Raw genomic sequence first — 25,937 nt, forward strand, 5'->3', positions numbered from 1 at the left:
AAAACTGCACTACAGCACTGACTCACAGTACAGAGCCATTGTGAAAGCTTTAGTATTTAGACAGAAGAAACATGAATTTGGTTGCCATGGTCTCAGGTCAGTGTGAACTGTAGTGACATTGGAGTGCAATAGAAATACAACTCTCAGGAGTCTTAATTTGGACCTTTTTAAAACACTGAACTACAGGATGCAGATCCTAACTAATTAGGTTTATATTCAGTATCACTTATTCCAAGTTTGCATCATACACAGGATAAGACTTCAAGTCACTTGAAGCATTGACACTAGTATTTGTAAGTGTCTCTGTCATTTCCACTACTGACCCCAGTAGATGTTTAAGAGAAAAAACAAAACAAAAAAAGACCTCCAGTACAGAGTGCAAGGTAGCCATTTATTACATCATGAAGTGAGTGGTTCATACCATCAGTTTCAAACACAAAACAAGCATGAAATAAAGTATTGAAACAATATATGGTTTGCATCCAAGATGCCATTATTGCATCTGCAAATAATATGGCACTGGGTGGAGGAATCCCTCCCCACAGGACTTGTACTGATGTCATACAGGGCAAAGTTCAGTTGAGATGCTTCCTTAGATGATGTATTTGAAGCTGAAAGTGCTGTCACAGGAGAGTCGCTTGCCTTTGCACCTGCCACACAAGTCCTGTCTGTGGGGCCGTTTGGGGTCAACGTGACGTTGTGTTACTGCACATGAACAGCGCGCTTTGTTGCACGTCTGGAAGAAGAAGGGAGTTTAGTAGTGAAGCACGAGCCATTAAGTTACAAAACATGGAGGAAAGAGGGCTTACATGACATGTGATGTCTTCAACACGGTATGGGTTGAACTCCTTTTGGCATTTCCTACAGTACTGTTTGAAGTAAACCTGGAACACACCATGCTGCGGTTAGCACATTTAGATTTCAAATTATAGACATTTTGGCCAATGGCACCCATCCCATACAATTTTACTGAGGGACCCCATCAGAGCACTGATATGATAAGTACAAAAGTAGACAAGTTTCCTCCATACATGAAACTCAGCAGTTATTGTTGTACAATTCAGTCTTTGCTGTCCAGGGTCCAGATAATAGCATTAACTCATCTTGCTGATCTGATTTAGTGCCACTATTGGTCAATCACTGACTTTATGTTGCGTTAGACGTCGGTGCTCACCTTGTTGGTGCCCTGAACACACCACACATAGGCACTCTCCCATCGCAGGTTGCATTCTCTGCAGTGATAATAGCCGTACTTCTGCTCCAGGAACTGATGGACAAAAGACAAGTCAGTCAGTTCTGCTCAGCACATCTTTACTGTCCTCACACCAAGGAGAGAGTCACATGTAAAACATATGGCTGATCAATATTATCCTGATCAGATATACCATTTATAGCTCACAGAAGACTGACACGATTTTAAGACATTATCCAAATGTTTTATTTATAAAAACTTACAAATAGTTTTATTTGAAGGCGAGGTTTACATTTCTGAATCAGGACTGTATTCTAAGAAATTTTCCCTGCATCCAAAGAGTTTCAGCGTTTACTGTGAGGCAGCAGGATCTCTGGACAACATCTGAAGATGAGACTTGACATTTAAACTGAGCTGTATTACATTGATGCAATTATGTGGCCTATTACTGTTAGAGAGGACATAACTTTGAACTTTGTGAGCAAGTTTTTCTTCCATATGTAGCTCTTTTTCCTTTTAAGAATTATTGAATTCCTCTAACAAGTTTTTATTATTTTAGAGGAACATTTGAGGTAATGAGCCTGTGAACTGAACAGAGGTCACGCTGCCATTAACAGCAGTAAAAAGATGCAGACATAACACCTGAGGGAAACTGACACATTTCAATGTGTTTTAAATAATGGGTGTTAAGTTTTTTTTTTTTTAAAAAGGCCTAAATAGAAGCTGTTTTTTGGTAAGTAAAGGGTTACATGACCTTGTCCCTGAGCGCGTGAATGAACTCACCTGGAACCGCACGCGCGCCTTGCCCTTTGACCCCTCTGTAGTTGACTGCGTGTCTTCACTCGTCACCGGTTGTTTGGATTTGGGTTTTTTGCGCTGTTCCAGGACCTTTGCGGTCTTATCATCCTCTCTCGCCTGGTCATCTTCGCTCTCCTTCCCGTCACCTTTCCCCGCAGACTCCGGCGGGTCACCGGGCGTCTCACCACAGGAAGCCGCCTTGTTGTTGTTGTTATTATTATTGTTGTTATTATTATTTTCGTCGTCTTCGCCCAGAAACGAGGTGACGCTTCTGTAGGCGACGGGTGAGTACACGGCGAGGGTGCGGGGGTAACGCACACCGCTGGCCGCCTTGGATCTGCCGCTGTCGCCGGGCGTCGCGCCCTCCGGCTTCCCCTTGCGCCGGAAATCTCGCTTCATAGCCAAGAGGGTCCGCGGGCCGATGGAGCACTGCACCGAGGCGTCTCTCTTCGGGTTGACCTGCACCGCCACATCTTTGGTGTTCGCCTTCCTGAGCCTCGGGGTGAGTTTTGGATTGATCTGAGATAAGATGGACTTCAGCTGGGCGCGCTGGTGGTTGTTGAAGGCGTCAGAGGCGTCGCCATAGTGAGAGAGGTAACTTTTATATTTCCACCCCGCGTCTTTAGGCCTGTGGTATCTGCCTGTGTAAGGGTTGTAAGATGAGTAGAAATAGCTATCGACTGGCTCGTCACCATACGTTGCCATTTTGTTCAACCAACCACGGCTGGTAGATGTAGCTATTTAAATAGATTGAGCAAAACGAGCTCTCCATCAGGCTTAATTAAAGGCAGGTGTGAGACTTATCTCATCAAAAACAGCAGACACGTGACGAGGGCAAAAAAAAAAAAGTTTTAGTTTAGTCTCTACACACCTTTTTATTTTTTTGACACACTTGTTAATATTATACACATATTGTACATTTGTTCAGACTGTTAGCTCTGGTGCACACATACTGGATCGGCACTGCCTGGTTGGTCTGCACGTGAGTAACATGAGTGATATGTTTTTCAGACACACACACACACACACACTGTTCACCTGTCCTGCTTTGATGGTGTGACATACTGATAAATGCTACTCTCACAGATTGAAGTTAAGCTTAGCTGATGAAAATGCTCTATAGGTAACACAGCAATGTTTTCTAACATGATGATTCATCACTACAGTAGAGACCATGTTTGAAATGAATGAATGAAGCGTTTGGCATGAAGCACCTTTTTCAGCAGTCAGGTCAGTGATAAACAGGATTTCCCTGCACAGTCTCCCTCTTTTCCAGCTTTTTCCTGATGAATGACAGCGATCAAAATGATGGATCCACCTGCAGGTCTTATTCTGCTCCACTACGCCTGTAGTAGGGATTTGAACATTAAACAGGAGTTGGATCAGGAGGACAGGGATCCAACATGATGGTGTTTGGGTCACTCACTGTCACGGCGCCATAAGATGAGTCAAAACCAATGTCCTCATCTTCAAAACGTTGATATGTTATATCCGTGTCCTCGCCATCCTTCATGGGATCTGGTTTGTGCAGAACCTCCTTCCTGTACATCCTATAGGCCAGGATGAAGATGCCAGCCTCAGCTGCTTGGAACAAGGCATAGAGCAGAGGGAACATGTACATCCCTCCCATCAGCTGAGGGGGGAAGGCCAGCTTCAGGATGGCAGTGCACAGCTGCACGTTCTGGCATCCTGTCTCCAGAGAGACTGACCTGCAGCTGTTGGGCGGCAGTTCAAAGAGCTTGGCCAGGCCGTAACCTGCAGCGTAGCCACACAGAGGCATCAGGACAGCCACCACATAGACGGAGGGCGGGATGGTGGACAGCAGCTCCGGTCCCAGCATCGCTCCAGTCAAGATGAACAGCAACACAAGGGTGATTAGCAGAGACCACAGCGATACCTGGAGAGACACAATAATTCAGGATGGTTTACTGAAGGCTACATGTGAGGGCACCTATTGCATGTCCATCATCCTTCTCTTTTGCTCTTTATGAGGTTTTTTCCCATGTTTTCCTGTCAAAGAGTTTTTTGTGTGAAGTACAACAAATGATTATTTTCATTATCGATTTATCTGTTTATTATTTTCTCAATGAATTGATTAGTCATTTGGTCTAAAAAATGTCAGAAAATGGTGAAAAATGTTGATCACTGTTTGCCAAAGGCCAAGATGCAGCCTAATATGACCACCAATCCACAACACAAAAATATTCTGTTTATTGTCATAAAAGACTAAAGAAACCAGAAAATATTCATATTTAAGCAGCTGGAACCAGAGGATTTTGGCATTTTTTCTTATAAAATTACTCAAAAACAATTAATCGATTATCAAAATAGTTAGCAATTAATTTTCTGTTGATTGACTAATCAATTAACTAATTTTTGCAGTTCAGCTCAGTTTTCATCTGAACTGAGAGTTTTTAAAGATAAAGACTGTCATGTGTTGAGGAAAACTTGGGACTTTTGGCTGTATGAAACTTTACTTGGCTTCATACTGGACTTATCAAACACAGGTCTGGAATCTCTGCTGCTTAACGTTACTGCCTGTTGTAATTGATGTGGCGCTCCTTCATGTGTGGCTTTTATCAGAAATGGGAGGGAGGAGCTCTTCCTGTCACAGTGCCTCTGATGTCACTTTTCCTGCGGTCAGCATCCCCCTCTACTTATGACAGGCACAGAAAATTACGCACTGCGCTTTTGCGCAAAGGTGTTTGTTAACCGAAAATACTCTGTATCCAACTGACACAACATTAAATTATTGAACTGATCTAACAGATTCACTGTGTGAAAAAGTAACTCTGATCAATTGCTCTTAAATTACCTTTAAAACAATGTCAGCCACACGCGTGTAGCGGTATCTCAGCATAACTCCTAAACCAATGGGGATGAGAGTGCTGCACAGGGTCAGGATGATGGCCCCAAAGGGCATGAGGTTGACCACAGGTGTGTTGATCCAGGCCCGACTGTAGATCCACAGACACAGCGGCATCAGCACGAGCGCCAGCAGAGTGGAAGAGATGGTCATGATGATGCTGGGGGAGAGGAGAGCAAAGACGCGCCGTTATAGCAGTGAATCATCGGTCACAGTGTAAGTTTGAGAAAATCTTGCGCTCACTTTAGGGAAACACGCAGAACTTTAGAGTCATGTGTAATGTTTATATGGCTTTATTCTCTGTTATTTCAGCGCGCAATTTGCAGAATAATATGTTCAAATCACAATTCAGCCTTGAGAAATATTTTTTCAGGTTCACTTGACAACTCACTGCATGTTGGTTCTCTGGGTAAGTACAGTGTATCTACCTGAGATTCATCTCTCCGTGCACCAGCAGAGACATGATGTTGGATAAGTTCCCTCCCGGGCAGCAGCCACAGAGGAGAACAGCCATCGCGGCCACATCATCAAGAGAGAAGGCTAAAGCCAACAGAAAGGCCACCAAGGGCATGATAACAAACTGACACACCAGAGCCAGCAGCACCCCGATGGGTCTGCGGATATGCTCTCCAAGCTGGCTGACCTCCACCGTGCAGCCCAGCCCCAGCATAGTGAAGCAAAGGACAAGTCCCACAAATACATTGATTCCGTGACTGAGCGGAGAATCCCAAAAGGCAGGCATCAGGTGAGGGGACTCCGACGGCGGAGCGGCCATGAACTCAGCTCCAGCGGCAGTCCTGAATGCGCTGCCTTCAAGAAAGATGGCACCACTGGACACTAATCCATCCATGGAAGCGTCCTCTCGAGAATCCACAACTTGCTGCAAAGCGTCCGTCAGAAGAAAGTCTATCAGGCCAGCATTTTGTGCGTCGCCGCCCAACAGGCTGGAGTTCTCCATGGCGCAACAGGAGGACAGAGGCTCTCCACAGTCAGTTTGTGACTGTTGGTGCTCGTGCGTAAAATGATTCCCCTAGTGGCGCACTGTCACTAATAAGAAACTGCCGAGGATCCGGTGCTCGGGGGATGTGATGGTGCCATGGCACTGAGTCTTAAAGCATCTCTGTGAGTCAGACTGGTGCCACGGATTGGCTCCCCGACAGACGCACAGTGCTGGAGGGGAGTCTGCTCTGCACACGGTTTAAAGCTTCAGCGAGAGTGGATAGGCCAATCAATAACGCCCAGACTGCCCTTTTATACGCGCTCCTCGCCGTATAAGGAGAAAGGTCCCCAAAATATCAATCTAATTATTATATATTGACAGTTTCCCATTTTGGAAATCATTTATATCACCGTCTCTCATATTTCGTAAGAGCGGTCATTTAGACGCGTGGGACATGGAACTGTAGTGAAGACAGCTGTTTGTCGTGATTGAGCAGCCGACATGAATGGAAACTGTGCTGATCTTTATATTAGTGCAGCAAACTGTGAAAATCTGCGCGCCCGTTTCTTTTGTTGGTTGCTGCTGCTTTCATGAAGTGCGCGCATTACGCACCAGTACATGTTATCGTGCAGGTTTGCTTTAATAGATGGTTATTAATGTGAGTTAATAATGCTCAAAGGTCTCGCCAATGCGCGGTATTTTTATGTAATACAGACTTGTTAAATTGTAAAATAAGCAAACTTACTCAAGAACCAGAAGTCATGGTGAAGCTTGGTGATTATTGGTGTAATAAGTAACCTCTAAGTATATAGTTGTTGAGGATGGTCCTCGTGAGTCTGACTGCTGTATTAATGTTGGGTTGTTAAAATGATAAGTATAATATTTTATGATGTTAGAGTAAAATCTGCAAAGTAACTACACCTGAATTTCAAATGGAAATAATCAAGTAAAGTCAGTGACTTAAACGTGTACATAAATCATACAGTACTTATATGAATAGTTATTTTCCATCCCTGCAGTGAAACCTCATATGTTGAACTGATCCTGCTTGTGTCTAACAGATCCAACAACCTCTTTTCATACAATTTCTATTTAATATAATCTAATTAAACTCGTCAGTCTGTTCCTCTGAACAGCACCACGGTATTAGTGTCTGATTCTTTCCTGTAAGTCGGTTAATATAAGCAATATTTGTTAAACGTTGTAGTCTGTGACTGTAATATTTGGCTCCCCACAGTGATGTGCAGCATCACCTTTCTGGTATTAAGGAAGGTGTGTTGTGGTTTAACTGGACCACATCTACCCTGTCTGTGTCTGCAGCTCACAAAAGATGATCCTCCGAGTCAAAACGCCAGGATATCAAACCCTGCTGTCACACACAGAGGAAGCTGAGCGTCCAGAGAAAATAAATGCACTGACGTCAAATATCTTCAGGGCACTGAGGCTGGAGTGGGACGGGACAGTTTGTGCCAGTCGGTGACTCAGACTGTCATCAGTCTCCTCCCCTTCCCGGAGATGCACCATGTCCCCCATTAACCAGTGGGTGACTCCAGGTACTTAATGCAGGCATTATATGTGTACAGGATGTCTAATGTGTCACTTTCCTTTTAGAAGCAGCATGTATGGATGCATCTACACCTCCACCTGTCACAAGATGTCAAAACTGTCTCCTTGGGTGATGCTTCACTAAAATTAATAACACACCCTATCAGACAGTAATCACATAATTCTATTCAATATGCAGGTCACTGATAAAATCCACTCCATTTATTCTCATTTTGACAACATCCATATAAGTGAAGGATTGTCAGGAAAGAGTTTCCATTTAATCTAATCAGATATTAGACTAACACATTCAATAAATTAGCCTAATTTATAAAGACAAAAACTGAGCGAGCAGATGTCAATCTACATGTTTTGAAAGGATATAACGGTGAGTGTGTTTTGTGTTTCAGTGTGTATTTAATGTTGTTCACTCTCAGTGTGTATCTCTTGCATCCAAACTCCAATTAAGAAAGTAAAATACTTTGGATCTGAGCTGGAAGCTGGAAGTGACATCCTGTCAGACTCCGGGCTACTTCCCAGTGTCGTCATTTGTCCACAGACATAACTGAAAAAACACTGTAGTTGACCCTAACAACAAGATTTGGGTCTACTCTTTTATTTCATTTGTTAAGGCAGCAGCTAACAATTATTTATATTATCGATTAATATTAATTTCTCAGTTAATTGATTAATCGTTTTGTCTATAAAACATCAGAAAATAGTAAAAAAAAAAATAGCAGTTATAATTTCTTAGACACCGAGGTGATGCCTTCAGGTGTCGTTTTGTACAACCAGCAGTCCGAAATCCAAAGATATTCAGGTTATTATCATGCATGACACAGAAAAGCTTCAAATCCTCACATTCAGGAAGCTGCAAGCAGCAAATATTTGGCATTTTTGCTTAAAAAAATGAGTGAAATAGTTATTTGATTTAAATAGTTGCAATTAATTTCCTTTCAGTGGACTGGGATGGAATGTTTCAATTAATCAACTAGTAGTTGCAGGTGTAAAAATGGTAATTTCATGTTTTCAAGTTCTTAGAATCTGCAAAGAAAGCTGAAGAATACGGTGAGGACATAGTTTGAGCACAGTACATATAAAATCAGGACTTTGCACTCAAACAAATCTTGACCTGCAGATTTATTAAAGCTTTGATTTTTGCTTCGTTCATAGTACATCATGTACTTTATGGCCTTTGTTGTCCCAAAATAAAACACACCTTTCTTTGTTCTTAAATCAGCAGGGAATAAAAACAGAAAGAGACAGAAGAACTTTTCATCTTTTATTTGAAATGTGACTTTACACAGGGAAACTGAATGTCATGTTTGTGGATATAAAAAAAAGTTCAATAACAAAAACTTTCACACAAAAGGTGTGGTATGTCTTTTTGCAACATTCTTTCCAGCTTCCCACTGAGTCTGAGCTTTGACAGAGGCACCTCTCTCTTTAATAAATAGTTTAATTTACAGAATTGAGTAATTAGTTATAAATATGAAGGCGCATATTAAACATTTTTTTTTAAAGCAATTATAAATGTATAGTTTCAGTTACAAAAAACAAACAGGCAAGCAAATCAATCAAGCAGTGATGCAAAATTGCAAATAAAATTGGCAAAACCAGAAATTGGCACCAAATGATAAACGAACAAACAAAACATGATGTTCAAACTCAAGTGAAACTTAAAATTATAGGCACTAGTTTAATAACCCACCACACCAATTACCAGAACACCTTCCCCAACACTGGCACACCTTTGATTCATTTTCATAGCACAAGAGGTAAAAGCCAGTCAAAACTTATTCATACTTTTCATCTTCTTTAAGATATTTTTCCCATTTTTTTTTGTTTCATGGCATGAATGATATACACTGACAAATCTGTTGCTGGAAATAAATCAAAATTCTCTTATTTTCATTGGCTGAAAGGGTTGAACGAGGATAAAATATATTTTTGAGCTCAGGTTTCTTTCTCAATAGATAGTTTGTTTCAGACAGCAGATGTAACTCAGACCTTTATGTCGACCTGAACTGAAACTGACCAATCGAAGCACTTGATAATGTTGGCAAACTGTGGTGTAAGTCAGGACCGGCTTTGGCCGAGGTGTCCTACAAATCCTGATTTGACACTTTGGAGAAAAAAAACAAAACAAAAGGCTTTGGGGAGTTAGCTTGCAGCTGAGGTTCAAAACGTACATTTTTAACAATTTGAAATCTTCAAACAAAAATACTGATATGGATGTTTGGACATACACTTCTTAAATAATTTGAATAAATAATTTGCAAAAACAAACTTGTGCATACATTCTGGCTGATTTTACAAGAGGAAAGATTCTTAAACGTCATACCCACACAGAGGTGCTTTTCACTGTTGCAAGACATCAACAATTCTCGGAACATTACGGGACATTTCACCTGCACAGCATCATCATAGAGATCGCTCACCAACATCTGTTAAACACAGAGCATAAAGAGAGAAATGTGTGGAAACATTTCAGCCTGAGGGCGGTGAAAAGAAGAACGGGGGAGGGTGGGGGGGAGGAGGAATGGGAGGAAAGCTGAACAATGTAGTGATACGGACTGTCTGACAGATGATTGCAGTCAAACCAAGGCAGGTGACGTGTCCTCTGCTGGCGGAGCTGGAGTCGGGCTGGTTTCTTTGGCATTTTCTTGGCTGTCTGCATGCCTGACCCCTCCAGAGCCAGTCCCCACAGAGAGACACGGTGGGAGGTCCTCTCAGACACGATACAGACGCTCTTCTTCTCCTCTTTTGAATTCTGAATTTGATATATTTTTGGGACATAGTCTCTCTCTCTCTCTCTCTCTTCACTGTTAAAGTTATCTAGGTAGATAAAGTGCCATGTTGTAATAATGTCTGCCTCCTTGTGTTGATAGTTTGACTGGAGAGCCCCCTGCTGGCTCGACTCAGTAACAACCTTCTCTCCAGTTGTCACCTGCTCCGCTGTAGGTCCGAGGAGCAGGCAGAGATCTAAAATAAAAAAAGATGAAGAGGAAGAAACAGATTCAAGGTTAACTGCTGGTTAGATATTTAGTCACAGACTCATGAGTCATGTACACAGATGAGGAGGTTGCGTCTCTGTGGATGTACGTACCTGCGCACAGGTTGGGCCAGTTTGCTGCGGGGCAGAGGGATCCCCCCTCCTGCAGAAGCACTGGGGCGGGGCAGGCCGCTCCGTGGAGGAGCCAGGGAGCGGGTGGGGGTGGAGGTGGCAGAACCGGGGTTGGATGTGGCCTTTACCGGCTGCCTCAAGGCCAGCGGGGAGGGGGTGGCTGGAGTCCGCAGCTTACTGGGAGAGGGAACTGAAGACAGGCAGAGCAGGAACACAGTCAGGTAGAACTGGATTATGTTCAACAGTCTTTTAAGATAATAAACGCTTTTATAGATTTTCAGCTTATCAGTAGTTTAACGATGAAGTTATGATCAAGAGCACAATGGTGTGAGGTAGATATGATATGATATGAACATACATACTATACAACAAAAAATCTATTTGAAACATGGAAACAAACTGTATGTGTGTCTTTACTAACCACATCCATCATGAACCAAGTCAAACCTGTTATGATGGAAGTTCAGCAACTAGAAAATAAACTTCACTAAAAACATGAATAAATGAACAGAAAAGGCCGACTAACCACAGCTGCCCACTATGATTCTTGATGTGTTGATAGAATGAGGTGATACACACACACACACACGCACACTTCATATACTAGTGCAAACCAGAAGCACAACATCTATACAACCACGGCGTGGAACCACAATCACAATATTTAAAAAAAAAGGTGGAAACCCTCAGTGAATACTCACTGAAATCACCTTCTTCTCCAAAGCAACAGGAGAGTGGGACTAGACAAAGATGAAGACAACAGAGACAGGCCTTAATTCAGAGCAGGGAGGAAGGTGCTGAGGATGGGATTCAGTGTGGCGTTGGTCTTCTTAACAAACTTTACATGGCTCTTGAGCAACATGAGTAAAAATCCCTACTTGCCACGTGCCAAGTACATTTCATTCTCAACTCGCCTGAAAAAGCAAATGACCTCCAGGTTATGTGTAGAGCCGTGCGGGTGTAGCGGTGGACAGCGACGGGACAGTGAGGGAGTCAACAGTGTGTTGAATGACATCCTGCTGTTACAAATGTTACATAATGTCCAGTAACTCTGTAACATCTGAATGAGTCTACAGGTAGCAGCAAGAGACACAACCAAAAATATTAACACGATATAAACTTAATGTTTTGTTAATCTGTGTTTTAGATAATGATGTGTTGTGCCCACATGTACTGTTACCTGTGCTCATTCCTCTGCAGCATAAACAAACAGTGTGACTGCTGCTGATTGTCACACTGACCATCTTATTTGCCTAAGAACACAGAGCAGTAAATAATCACTGCGTCTCCACTAACTCACAATGAAGCAGCAGTTTGCACAAGTGACAGATGTCAACTCAATGCTCAGTTCTGTGAAAACAATGAAAATTCTTAATTGGCTATTTTATTTATTGTAAAATATAAATATAAAAAGGTCCAGGAGTCCATTAAGCTGAATTTGTACTTAATGTACACAGATAATCATTAGATACTACGTCCTGGTCAATATTTTGTACATTTTATTTCATTAAAACTTTGAACTTGTAACAGCTCTTTTCAGTTAGAATACATTTTACCTTTTTTTTGTAAATGTCTGTAAATGACTTAATTTTTGTGTATATTTTGACTATTATGCACCACAACACCACGGCAAATTCCTTGCATGTTGCAAACCTTCTTGGCAATAAACCTGATTCTGATTCTGATAGTAAAGACAGTGTGAATGTACAGAATAAAGGAATCCTATTAGTTTATGATACAAGGAAAATGTGAATAACAAAAAACAAAAAAAGGTTGAATCTAGGTTAAGGTGGCCATTAAGGATGAACAGATGACTGATGCTTTTCATGTAGCCGGGAGTGAGTGGCAGCAATGAGAATATGATTCTCAGCGATGGACCAGCAACAGCAGTGAGTCACCATATGAACATTAACCAGTCTATATGATCAATAGTTTTATCTTTTACAGAAACAGCGTGACGCAATCCTCTAGAGAATCAGCTCTCTTTAAAATGTGACTGCTTTCAGTAAGGTGGCATACCTGTATGTGCTCATCTCCGCCAACAACCACCCTGCTCTGCCTGCCTCTTTCTATGTGAGCTAATAAACTTTCTGCTTTTCACAAAGAGAAGAGAAGCAACAAGACGTAGGCTAAAACCTTTCAGTTTCCTTCCTTCCTCAGATCCATTTCAGCTCCGTACAATATACATATTTAATAACGTACACTTGGTGTGCATCAGTAGTCAATACCTTCAGTACACAGGCTGTTTATAGTATGTCAGAAAGTGAGTATATACTGTATGTGAGTGAGATCAATCTCACAGCCTCCAGCTGGATTAGGAGCACGCTGTTACCTCGCAGGGCAGTTGGGCTTTGGAGGTGCTGTTTGGGTTTCGGGGAGGCGCGAGAAGGGGTCGAGTATCTCGGGAGTTGAGCTGCTGCTGGAAAACAGGATATTTCAGCACCGGGAGTCAGAGTTCACTCTCCTTCAGATTCACAGCGCTACTTGGAGGAAAAAAGGGGCTGCAGAGGTGTTCAAGGACTGCGGTGCAGTCAGAGGCCTCTAGAGGGCTCTACTGCCAAACATTCAAAAAGGTAGTTTCATTCAGATGGAGGAGCAGCAGGCTGCCAGAGAAAAGTGTCAGTGCCACCGTGAGGTTTACCAGTCTCAGCACAGACAGAGAGAGGGAGGCTGGTTGAGGTTACACATGCTTTACAGTGAAGAGAAGTCAGTGAGAGAGGCAGGAATTTAAGTGTCTCACATGCCCATACAGTCAGCTCAGATAGGAAAATACGTACCACTATCTGGACAGTAAATAATCATTTTAACATATTTTTAAGATGAAGTATACAAATAAAAGTCAAGTAGAGTCGGATGAAAACAGAGTATCTGCTTTAATGTGTAAAAAGTCCAAAGGCTCAGGCCACATGAGCACCCTGTCTCTCAGAGCGCTGGTTACGACTGGATAAAGGCAGTCGCTACATGTTTTTATCCAGCTGAAACCTGACCTTCGACCCCTATCCTCTCTGCCTCCAGTAACAGAGCGGGATTACTGTTTCTGGATTAAGGACAACACCATTACCTTTATCTCCCATTACAGGATTACATCAAATGGATAGTCTTAACTCACAGAGTTGGGAATCATAAGCTCTTAAACAACATAAAACCTTTGGACGCAAAATGTACAACAATGTTAGTGTCACTGCTACCAGGAGTCACTGTGGGTTCTCAGTGTTGCTGGCGCCATGCTCTAACTCTCCAGGATGAGCGTGTTTCTTTGAAGTGAAAGTTATGCCAAGACGATAAGAGGAAGGATGCGTGTGAAGAAAAAAAAGATATTACAACTGAAAATGATCAAAGACAAAGAGGATCAAAAGTCACCAAAGCAACACAGCCCGTATACTGTAGGTGCAGCCAGGAGGATGAACAGAATTCCCACTCGCACAACGACTACCAAGAGATTACACAGCCTGTCATGTTGAGCATACTTGGAGAGCAAAACAAATATTAATATAAAGTTAGCGGACAGGACAGTGATATCAATAATGAACATGACAATCTGAGTCTGGTAGCTACTGCAGCCAAATATTTACAACTTTGTTTTTACATGAAGGGTTTGTGTGTTTTTTAGTTATTGTTTGTCCTGATACTCACTTGCAGACTGGTTCTGGTGTCGGGGGGAGCCACCGTTTGGCACTTGCAGGTTGGACTCACAGCTGCGGCTGTTCTTGACGGGCTCAGGAGCCTGGGCCGCCGCCGCTGAGGAGCGCGTGAGGTTGGGAAGACTACGACGCAGCTTTTCTGCAACAGCAACACAGGAGAGAGAGTTAGCTTAAGCAAAACGAGAGCTCAGATTGACAAAAAATCAACCGCTGATGTCCGGTACCTTCGTTCTTCACCACGTTGGTCTGCAGGTCGTGCCCGTGGCCCTGCAGCGAGTGGCGAGGCTGCTGCAGGCGGCTGATGATGGGCTGAGGCGAGCCGCGGCTGTGGCTGTACTCCATGGAGCGGGCGGGGGAGCGCGAGCGGGGCGAATTCCTGGGGGAGGCACGGGGGGAGTGGCGAGGGGAGGGGCTGAAGCGGTTGGAGGGCAGGTGGAAGGCCGGGTGCACCGCCTCCTCCTCGTCCTCCAGACTGTGCGCATCTAACTCCTGGTCGCTGAAGGTGCTGCGTCTCAATGAGTGGCAGGACGAACCCGAGCTCCGTCTGGACGCCGTTGCAGCGTAGTCCTGTCTCAAACCTGATGACAAACACGGACACGCTCACAGCTCAACTCTTTCATCACAGAAAACTGAACATTACAGGAGGTGACACCACTACAGGTACATACTCTCTTCCTGCATGCGTGCTAGTATCTGGACATCAGTGACATCATTGAGTTTGTAGGTAGTTGAGGAGCCCACTGAGTCCTCATCCATTTCTGAGGTGCTCAGCTCACTGTCCACCGATGACTGCGGGCTCACAGCCGGAGGATTCCTCTCTGCCGCTGTGTTTCGCTGGTGTGCTGCGGAGGAAATCATTTGTGAACATTTTAGTGACACGTCCAACAGCAGCAGCAGATATTGTGTAATTGCTAGTGAACTACACAGAGAGCCATGTACCTGCGTTCCCAGGCATTAGCTGCTGTCTGACGATGGGCACTCTGCTGGGGGTTGAGGAGGGGGAGTTGAAGCCACTGCTGTAAGGGCTGTTGGCTGCGTCCATGCTGTAAGGACTTCCATAACCCAGCTGGTGGTTGTAGGGGCTTCCATACAGACTCCTGCGCTTGTTGGCTGTAGAGGCACAGAACAGAAGTAAATTAAGTCTGAAAACCCAGGACAGACCAAAAGCATTACAGATATGGTATTAAAATAAGTTTTTTATGTTTTTATGATAAAGAGGTAAAAGTCCTTCCTGACTACATGTTCTCAGCCAGTGCCACTCTAACATTACTCCACCTTAGAACAAATAAACAACCTTTACACAGTCTAAAGTTCCTCAACCACACCTTTACACAAAAGGAGTTAGAAGCTGAGCAAGTCAGTTTGTTTTGAAGAAGTGCTGAGCAGCTTATTTTATGTCTGATTTATCAAGTCAGTGTAGAAGAAATGTGGAACAATGCACGCACAACTAATCATTAAGTACTCAACCAATAATAATAATTGTGAATATGGCCAATCAGTGGAATAAATAGAGTTAGGCATCCCTGGTACAGTGTCAGTGGTAGAAGATGGGTGAAATATATTATCTCATGTGGAAAAAGTACAAAGAATCAACTGAACACTTAACATTCATTGTTCTCCTGGTCCAGTATGTTAACACACTGTGGCTTAACACTGTAACCATTAAATGACCACTGCCGAAGCCTGTCGGCCAGCCTGGCATTTAACAACAACGCCAACAGTGTCCGCTCAGAGTCGGCACCTTTATGAAAGCTCTGCAGTGTGCTGGCAGTCTGCTCCAGTCTCTTGAACCGTATGGTGAGTGCGGGCCCGATAGAGAGTTCCTACATCATCAGCTCGGGAGAAACGCGCAACAATAGATGCCATTCAATCCGTACGCACAGAGCACAAAGCAATTCACTGTGATGCAGCAATCAAAGGCTCTAGTCTGCAAAGTACCAGGTCTCGGTCATGAGATCAGACCCTGGACAGGCTGCTGCTGGTCACTAGGATAGTTTGGATGGTTAGCATCACTTGAGCTTACTGGTTTATCCATCCCTGTGTTTCTTTCCTTTCTCTCTCTGACTGGATGTGTTTACACAGCTGGGTGGTGTCTGGAAAGGAGCCTTTTAAGATCAGCTACCTCCTCTTTCCATTTTCTCCCTCCACCTCCTGCCTCTCCTCGGGTTCTGCACTCTGTCCTCCTGCATTATTTAGGAAATACCATCATGTCCACTCCGCTGCCATCTACACGGATCAGCTACTGAGGAATGTCAACAACACTTCAACATGTAGGTCTTCTAACTAATGGACCCTTTGTTTTCTGTACAAGATCAGTAAGGTCAACACAACGTTTCACCTTGTGAACTAACCTCCAATGTTGAACACAAAGTAGTCAGTGAGTGACTCTCTGTCAAACTATTATGACATATTTCTATGAGTGCTTACATACATGAATCATCTGTGTGTGTCTTTGTACTATGAAGCAGAGGAATCACAGTAGCTATAATTAGAAAAAAGTCCCTCCACTCAGAAATGTCTTACACTGTGATGTTTGAGCTTCACAGAGCGATGTATGTGCAGAGTTTGACACTAGAAGGCCGTTTTCACATTCATCTGCCGAAAGTGGAAAGTTTCTCTGTGCTCACCTTAAATCTGAGTTAAAGGCGTGTGCATAATGGGAAGGATTTGTGACATCACAACCAGTTTGGAGCAAATCACGCTCCAATATGGAACTTACAGAAGTGTGATGTGGAAACTTTTGAATTGAAAGATATTTGCGGTCTGAATTCTGGATTTTTCAAAGAGGGAGAAGGAGGAGATGTAATTTTAATCATTTTAACGACGTAATTGAACTTTTTTGTGGAAAACCACCATCAGACACAAATGATTATTCTAAGCAGAGTATTTTTATGTCTTAAAACATGTCTGGAGGGGATCTTTACACATTCTAAGCTACAGAGTCATGAGGAGGGCCTCAGTTCATTATGAACTCAGCTAGGGGTTTGTTGTTTAACAGTTTGGAAGTGATTCGATGACATGCCCTATCACAGCAACCCAGTACAGTAGTACATTGTCACTAGAAAGAGACCCAGACCAATCTAAAGGGATCTGCAGCACAGGGACCAACCAAAATAGAGTGTCCTCAAAATCCTCATGTCCTCAAACAAGAGGAGAAAGCAGAGAGAGAGAAAAGAACTGCTTTTCCTATCCACTGTGACTGATGCCATTTTGATTTACTGTGATGTGAAATTGTACTAGAACATTTTCCGTTGTGTCCGTGGCTTTTCAGCAGTGGAAACTTTCTGGCAGTTTCCACAGACCAAAAAAAAAAAAAAAAAGGCAGCACACAACATTCTGATAGAAAAGCCTAGAGGGCTTAAAGGCTGAAGAGGAAATGGAAGACAATGCCGGGCATTGTGGTGTACTTGATATGAAAAATAAAAATCAAAGAAATAATGGCTTAAACTGCTACGGGGAGCTTCAAGCGCATCACAAGAGGAGAGCAAACAGAGAGGCTTTTGTAAATAAGAGACATAAACACCACTGGCAGAGACATGCAGGAAGGAAGTGAACTAACTTTACAGTAAGAGGTCTAAGGAAAGTCAGAGCTTTTATGAGCAGAAACAAGGCCGCTCAGCTATGTCACTGTGGTTGGATCTCTTGGGTCTTGCATGTGCACTGGATCAACAATGCAGGACAGCTGTCAAAGCAGCACTATGGAAAAACTGTTTCACTGTTTGGCTATGACAACACATGTTTTGTGCGCTGCTTATCAGGCCTCTGGTAGTCTGACGTGAATAACACTGTGCTCTCTGACTAGTCCGGTTAACTCAGGCAACTATCTCACAGACTTCTCCTCCCTGTTGTTAGTTACATAACTGAGGCTCGGCATCTGGGGATGTGATTTTTACAGGGTGTGCACTGAGGAAAGGCTTGGTCACTGTAGACAAACTAAAACTAAAAGTCATGTTTAAAATATGTGAATGTCTTGTAAGTACGTGCGCGTGCACAGACTTGACTGACTGACTTGAATCTGCTACAAGTGAGGTTCAGATTACTGTCTTTGGAATCCCTTTGCTGACACAAACTCTACCGACACCATGGCAACAGAGTTTCCAAGCTCCTGCCAGAGACCAGGTGTGAAGTAGAGTAGCTGGGAGCCATGAGGGTGTGTCTGTGGTGACTCTCTTTCACTCAGACACAAACGCTCTCTGAATGTAGCGGTGAAGATTTGCTGAAGTCTTTTTGTGTGCAGAAAAAGGATCTCAAGTGTTTACAGAATGTTTTACTAATGTCTTAACCTTGATGTTTGATTTAACCCTTAGAGACCCACCATAGACTCATTTTTGTCTTTTTTAGGGGGAGGGGGGACAGGGGATGTTTAGGGGGAGATAGCAGGTTGACAGTATATGCCACATAGAAGTGGTATACATTATCTGAAAGCTGGGAACCTGAAGATAAATTTGAGATGCAGATCAGCACTGTGGGTCAAGTTTTTCTACTGAAAAATCTTTTATAAACATTGTGTTAGCAGCGATTTTTGGGTTTTTGTTACACAGATTTGGTGCAAAATCTAACCATTTTGACTACTCCAGAATTGATAAAAATGGTCAAAAATCCCTCCAAAATACCACATAAAGACACCACGACCTTGAGGAACATCATAGAAAAATTCATGCTGTGATTTGGTACCAAAAACTTTTGACACTTGGAGATTTCTGTGAGAACTGCACTTTTCAGCGATTGGATAGAGAACACTTCTGTTCTGGAAATTGCTCAGAAACCTCCTTATTGTCAATATACATAGGAAAGCCATATATCCTCTGAATGCCCTCGGCCTGTAGTTTGTGGTTGTAGAGTTTCATGTGGCTGTGATCATCCTTGAGGTCACAATAGGTCGTTTTATACAGTGAGGTCAAGTTTCAAAAAATGGTCTCACTACAATGAAATGGCCACAATGGAGACTAATATCATCATACATGAAGACAATCAGGCTCATTAAATCCACAAGAGTCTCAGCTATACAGTCATATTCCATTTATGCAACTCCAAGACTATTTAGGGACCCAAGTATGAAGAAATATTCAAATACTTCCCTTTTAGAATAGGCGGAAATAACATATTTGTACTGTATGCAAAAAAAAAAACACATGGTTTTTGCCCACAACTGCATCCATTAGCATAAAGTGGGCCTGTCTGTAAAGGGGAGACTCGTACCCATAGAACCCATTTTCATTCAGATATCTTGAGATGTGAAAGGTCAGGGGACTCTCATTATTTATCCCCCTTCCCGACAAGCTAGCATGACATGGTTGGTACGAGTGGATGCCTTAGGTCTTCTAGTTTCATGATACCTATCTTCATTCTAACCTTAAAACTGAGCCCACTACAGCCTCTGAAAGACAGTAATGTCGTCCAAGCCCATATCCAGTCCCACAGGTCTCAGAGGGTTAACAACATGATTTGTGAATCACAAGACTCCACAAATAATTTTTGTTGTTCAGTTTTTGTTTTGTTTTGTTTTTCTGCTAGCCTTTGTTGAACTGATGATAACACCAGTGCCAACTGAGGAGAGGAGTGAAGGGGTGGGGTGGATGGTATCAGTGACAGGAGGGATATTTTCAGGCCCATGGAGGATGACGTAATCCTCCTAATGAGCATGCTTCCCTCAACTCCACACAGTGGCTAGTTTTTTGTAGTGTCATCCACTAGACAGATAATGTTCTTTGTTCACTGAGGGCCATTTAGAATACATTTGCACTTTTTAATATTTGCCTATATCTCAGACATAAACCTCACCTACAAGTACAGTCAAGGGTAACAGCCCATGCCGGTCATCGTAAAGGGAAAAAAAGGTGTTTCAATGAAAGCTGCATTACAGATTTCTATTCCAATTAGATTTGCCATCACTTAAGAAGACATCCCAAAACAGCTCTGAACATACCAGATTCCATATGCTTCTTCCCTGTGTTCATAATTCCTATCTCATCTGTCAAACATGTGAGAAAAAAAACACTGTGCTATTTGGATCAACTGCAATTCATTTCAGCAACCACAAATTCACAATTTCAGTATCCTTGGATGAGGAGGTGGCAGTCTGTCCAGGTGCTGTGCAGATTCTTACACAACAGAGCCGAGAAGATCACATCAACCCCTGCGAACAACCTTCAGTAGCCTATTGCTCAACATGATCTAACCGTCACATGAGCATACCACAGTCAAAATGGAAATGACCCCTCTCAGTTTAGCTGCGAGGATTTGAGGCCTGTCCTCCTCACTGACTATAATTAGTGGCGGCCAAAAGCTAAGAAAACAAACATAGCACAGGTGGAACGGACTGAAGCTAAGGTGGAACTGAATGTATATTATAGCTGAAATCAATATCCAATCTGGTGCTATATAGGATTGTATGGACCAATTTAAGATTGCTGGTAGCAACATCTCTATATACCTTGAATTTCTGAAGAGAGAGAGACGCACCAGAAGGAGGAAAAACTTTGACAGATGTTAATATGAATAAATAAATACTGTACATGCCCTGAGCACCTTGGTGCAATCATATGGCACAAAACTCTAAACATTATAAGAGCCCCTTGGCGCAGTATAAATTAAGCATTACTCCTCACACATTTTGCTGCAAAGGGAGGACAAAAAGAGAAAAAACTGAGTTCCTTCCATTAATGTTAGTCTGAATTCATCATCACAACAAGCAGACTCCCCAAAGAGCACCTGTGATGTGCTACTGTGTGTAGCTTTGTATTTTGTATAATGTGTCCTGTGTGTTTTTTGCTTTGTACTGTTGGTTATTGTGCTGTTATGTGTTTGAATTGTAAGGGACTGAAAATTAGATGCAGTACATCAAATGTTAACTTTTATGTTTAAAACTGTATATTGTCCCAATTAATACAATACAACAACTTACTGAAACCCTGATACCTTCAGTAACTTATAACTTCAACTGGAAATTAATCCAAAAATTGTTGTGACGCTGATTTGTTTCTGACATGAAGTCACCTCATCTGTGTCTGTCACTTCCTCATAAAACTACAGACTCTGCCATTTAATGTTTCACCATGCAGGTAAATGTGTAGTAGGTTCCCCTTAAAATAAGGGAACCACGTGAGGGAACATGTACAGATATGATGAATCATACATCTTTCTGTATTCAGTCAGTGGTTGTGTGTAGTAGCTGTAACAGAAGGTGAAGAAATAAATGTGTTCAACATACAGTAAGTTGTTTTCTTGTGCTTCAAAATCAATACATTTGTAATAATAAGTTTGTTGTGGAGGCTCATTCCCATAAATGAACATTCTTAAGACTAATATGAACAACTGTTACATCACCGTTTCTTTATATTTCTGTGCCCTGACAGGTTACACTTATCACACTTGGTCCTCATGAAGATCACATTGTTTCATTGATTGATCGTGTGATGAAGATGATGAGCACTAATGACTGAACGACAGCACACAGATAGACAGACGCAGGATGACTTTCAACAAAAGAACACCAGCAAAGTCTTTGCTTCAGTAAATATTTTCTCCTGTTTAAATGTCACTGAGCACACAGTTAATCCCATCAACTCCAGCTCTAGCTGACCTCTGACCTCCCTTACAAGCGATTAATTGAGTGTATTGTTGTTGTTGTTACAGTTTCTACTACTACTACTACTACTATTACTACTGCTGCTGCTGCTGCTACTACAAAGTTGAGACTACATGTTTGAAGTTTTCTGGCACTGCTTACCTGACATGGTGAGGTCCAGTCTGTGGATGAGGGAGCGCTTGGCTGATTCCATATCAGGACTGGGGTTGTCAAGAGCTTGACGGCACCAAACGATAGGACTCAAAGCCTTCTGCAGAGGACTGTTGAGTTTCGCTTCATATAACCTGGAGAGACATGAACAGCATAAACAACTGACATGTTTATAAAAGCAATACAAGAAATCATTACACAATCATATATCATCGTCATCTCCCACCTCTAATGATGACAGCGCACCTATCACACCTCATATGTGATGTGACCCGACAGCAGGAAATGAGATTGAGGGGATAAGAGGTTTTATCACAGAATGCTGCAGTGACAGAATAAGGCTGGAGAGCAACAAGTGACTTATGTAGTCAAGTAAAACCTTTTTGACAATTGAAAGTTTGTTTTCATTCAGATTAATTTCCTACTTAGATATTTGAAATAGTGGGGCCTATCAGTTATTTAAGATCATAGCCAGACCAAAACTGGATTTTTAAGCCAGACACCAATATCAAAATTTGGAAGTTAAAAAAAATCTAATAATGACATGCAATTCCTCGTTACATATGAGCCGTACAGTACAGTCTGTGTAGTATATCTGTGATTAGCTAATATCGGCCTGGCCAATGTATCAGTCCAGCTCTATTTAACATGGTGCTGAATAAGCCATGAGTTGAAAACTGACAAAATAGTGACTTGCAGTTATCTCCATCAACAATGAGGACAGTGTAACTGTAAGCTCTTGCCGCAGAATGAATGACTGTCAGTCGCCCAGATCATTTGAAAAAGTCATTGGGTTCAATGCTTAGTCAGCTGCATTGATTCAAACTGTCAAAGCCTCTTAATACCGATGGGAGCACATCAAAGTATAAAATAAGACTACAAACTAACTGAATTGGCCTTTACTTTCTGTTTGTCAGTATACAAGTAACACAAGTGTGTGTTTACCCTCATCCTTTTGAGGAGAGGAGAGTAAGAAGAGAAGAGTTTCCACTCAGAAGAGAAATCCGAGTCAGCAGCTGTCAGCTCTGTTGCAACCATAGAGGAAGCCTTTCATGATGAAAGCAGAAGCATAACAGGCAAAGACAGCCCAGTGCAGAGGAATACAAGCCTGAAATGTGGGGCTGCACAATTTCATTGTTTATCAACACAATGACTGTCATTCACATCTGGCCCAGTACATAGTAAATCCATAGTCTACTGCCACTTCTTGCTTCATACATGAACTCTCAGATCTGAAACAATACTATGTGCCATGTACACATGCAGTAGCGAGAGCGCGACAAGCATCTATTGATGGGCAGAGCGCTGCGGGAACAGGCAGTGTTTTAAATCCAGTCTGATGCTAATTCAAGGATTACAGGAGTCTATGACAGGAGCTGGCGAGAGCTAGGCACTACTGGGTAATCCCAGATATCAATCTGATCCAGAGGGCAGACAAACAGCCAGGGCATAATGAGACTAGCTCTGTTGGGCATGAGTGAGCAATGCCTGAAAGTAGACTGATGTCAAAAGGCTCAGTGGCCTGCACAGGCAAGCTGCTGCAAGCAGCGGAGGAAAGACTTGCTTATTTACTCTAATGATACGTACAATTGGAAGATCAAGAAATGTTAACACTTCATGAAAAGTGAGTTTTTGCTTTCAAGAAACGTGCAAACTGATTAGAAGCATCTATGTCCATCCTCTTTATAGCAAGTCATGATCATGTGTTAGACTAGTCTGCCTATTATAGGCATAAAATCATCATCATTATTCTCAGACCATCCCTCTTAACATGTTTTCACAAACACACCTACAACTTGGACAAAGATAATCTGAACTCTTTGCAGCTTTTAACTTTCACACATATATCCAAATGCTGAGTGACTGCCAGACTATACTTCTAACAAAAGCTGCCAGCTGGCTCTCAGGCTAATATGATCCACATTTGTAGTGGTTTTAGTCATTTTTAAAAACATTTAGCCATCTTTATTTAGTCCATTACCTAACTTAGTCTATGATCATAGTCCACTTTGAAGGAGCTATGCTCTAATGGAGCCTATTAAAGTGCTTTTGCCATAAAGGAGGCCAATCAAACAAACTCTTGTTGACAAGACAGATAACAAAGCTCGTCTTCTGAGGAAGACCCTTCATTACATTCATGTCTTGTCAGTAACTATTTCATTACAAATAACTACTCCCTTCCTATCCTAACAGACTTTCTGTAAACACATCTACAGTACCCGTGTCTGCACATCTGACATCACCGCGTAACAAAGGCTCATCTCACTGTGTAATTCAGTGTGCGTAAGCTTTGACTTTTGAGGATTATATTTCAAAAGTATATCTATGCAAAGCCACCTACTCTAAAAACCACAAATGCGGAGCACAGGAGGCAATAATGCAAACACAATGTAGTGGGAGAGGATTAAGAAAAGGAGTATAGATGGACATGTGGGCTGTCAGGATAATTCTGATTAAAAAAAAAAAAACAGCCCACCATGCTGCCAAACGGACATCCTTGTCCACAAGACAATCCATGTGACCCTTTCACATTATTAATAGCCAGATGTTGTAATCCATGTAAAAGCATTTCGCATGATCAGCTTTTTGACACTGACATAGCTTTAAATCCTCCACCATGAAGATGACAGCCCTATTGCTCATCGCTTGCCTCTCTCATTTGAGCTGCAGTGCACTTGTAGCTGTGCGCCAACTGGTGAGCTAAGGGGAATTCAGAGGAGAAATATAACCATGACTACCTCTCCCACATGGTTTCTGCCGAGCAGGAAAACAACTTTCATTTTTGCTGTACACACACATACTGATCGACTGACACTAATGCCATGACAAGCCAAGCAATCTGCCACATCAACACCAAACTGGTTCAACAGATGATGGGAGACTTCAGGGTCCTGACAGCTGAGAGAGCCTGTGTGCCTCAGAGGCCTACTGGGCAGTCTCAGAAACAAATGCACAAACTGTAAGCAAAGGTATGAAATAATGGATTCGGGATTTTGGCTTTGGCTGTGTGACAAAGCATGTCTATTATGATCCTGCAGGCAGAGGAGAAGTGGCTTGGCATCGCCCACATGACTTGACAAACAACATCCTTTCAGTCAGTGATCCACAATGAGGCTCCTTCAGCACAGATGACTTCAGATTTCAGGCAGACTGTTTATGCCAGACGTTTTGTCGTGGTAGCTAATGTGAAGAGCAGCTGTGCCCGGGCAATTATAGCTGTCAGCCAGCACCGGTGACACAGACACGGCTGTAAAGGAAAGATACCTCCTCAAGACAAGCCTGTCACTCACCAGCTGTCCTCGTCTTCGTGTAGACAATCCATGTCTTCGAGATCTAAGATTTCCACTTCATCTAGGATTGAGGTTTCCCCTTCGTCCATAAAGCCCCCGGTGGTGTCGGCATAAAGTGAGTTCATCCTCGACACAGAGGTGGCAGCCGATGCCCCCTCACTTTCATACGGCCTCCTGAAGCTGATGCCGTCGTAAGATAGTCTGGGGCTCAGACAGCGGTTGTTCTCCAATAGCCCACCCAACCCCACCCCAGGGAAGCCGGCCAGACCAGCTGCCATCCCCGTTGACAGGGACGACGAGTCGTATCCGGCACTGAGGGGTCTGTGGTTCCCTGACAGCATCGTAGACCTACTCCGAAGCTGTTCATTTTGCTGTTCGAGTTTCTTCACCAAGTCCTGTAGCTTCCGCACCTCCAAGTCCGCGTTGATATTTGAGTTGATATCCTCCATAGTGGCTCCTCAGCCCCACGAAAATATGCGGCGGTCTGCTGTTTTTTCAAGTCGTTTCTTTGCCGACAGTCTCTTTATTTTTCTCAACTTCACTAATCTCTACGTGTCCAATGAAGACAATTTGGTGTTCAACTGACTTAAAAAGCTCAACATCGTCATCTTCTTCGGATATTCTTGCTTACGGGCAGGGTCGAGGCCATTTTCATAATACTCGTCACCAACTGTGAAAGACCAACAGGCGGCGGATACCTTACGTCACTACGCTCGGTAGCGGGAACGAGCACGTAACCAACACCTATTTGCACGTGCACGTAAAACAACTATAGTACAAAACGCGTTGGACGATATTTT

The 25,937-nt window shown here is 42.8% G+C and overlaps 3 protein-coding genes across 8 annotated transcripts; all 3 read right to left on the minus strand.

Annotated features, from left to right (window-relative positions):
* Nucleotides 1-370: 370 nt before the first annotated feature.
* Nucleotides 371-2,734, minus strand: zar1 (zygote arrest 1). The gene is made up of 4 exons (XM_067597643.1): nucleotides 1,976-2,734; nucleotides 1,175-1,267; nucleotides 810-884; nucleotides 371-736 (listed from the first exon to the last, which is right to left on the minus strand). The coding sequence occupies exons 1-4, from the start codon at nucleotides 2,693-2,695 to the stop codon at nucleotides 593-595; spliced, it is 1,032 nt and encodes a 343-aa protein (XP_067453744.1). The 5' UTR covers nucleotides 2,696-2,734; the 3' UTR covers nucleotides 371-592.
* Nucleotides 2,625-6,111, minus strand: slc10a4 (solute carrier family 10 member 4). The gene is made up of 3 exons (XM_067597642.1): nucleotides 5,285-6,111; nucleotides 4,806-5,016; nucleotides 2,625-3,887 (listed from the first exon to the last, which is right to left on the minus strand). Exons 1-3 carry the CDS (start codon nucleotides 5,812-5,814, stop codon nucleotides 3,357-3,359), a joined length of 1,272 nt encoding a protein of 423 aa, XP_067453743.1. The 5' UTR covers nucleotides 5,815-6,111; the 3' UTR covers nucleotides 2,625-3,356.
* A 2,499-nt stretch (nucleotides 6,112-8,610) lies between these two features.
* On the minus strand, nucleotides 8,611-25,828 carry slain2 (SLAIN motif family, member 2). 6 transcript variants are annotated; one of them, XR_010929334.1, is made up of 11 exons: nucleotides 25,138-25,828; nucleotides 21,839-21,981; nucleotides 15,049-15,219; nucleotides 14,778-14,951; nucleotides 14,334-14,687; nucleotides 14,102-14,248; nucleotides 12,801-12,887; nucleotides 11,170-11,208; nucleotides 10,451-10,658; nucleotides 9,919-10,326; nucleotides 8,611-9,788 (listed from the first exon to the last, which is right to left on the minus strand). XR_010929334.1 is itself a non-coding variant. In XM_067597637.1 (10 exons), the coding sequence occupies exons 1-10, from the start codon at nucleotides 25,584-25,586 to the stop codon at nucleotides 10,263-10,265; spliced, it is 1,833 nt and encodes a 610-aa protein (XP_067453738.1). In that variant the 5' UTR covers nucleotides 25,587-25,828; the 3' UTR covers nucleotides 8,611-10,262. The 6 variants fall into 6 exon arrangements, 5 of the variants coding, with proteins under 5 accessions (XP_067453738.1, XP_067453737.1, XP_067453740.1 ...); XM_067597637.1 differs by having other exon boundaries at nucleotides 8,611-10,326; nucleotides 12,801-12,884; XM_067597636.1 differs by having other exon boundaries at nucleotides 8,611-10,326.
* Between the last annotated feature and the right edge of the window lie 109 nt (nucleotides 25,829-25,937).

This window comes from Thunnus thynnus, chromosome 8 (assembly GCF_963924715.1).
Source record: "Thunnus thynnus chromosome 8, fThuThy2.1, whole genome shotgun sequence".
In the NCBI taxonomy this organism is placed as follows: domain Eukaryota; kingdom Metazoa; phylum Chordata; class Actinopteri; order Scombriformes; family Scombridae; genus Thunnus; species Thunnus thynnus.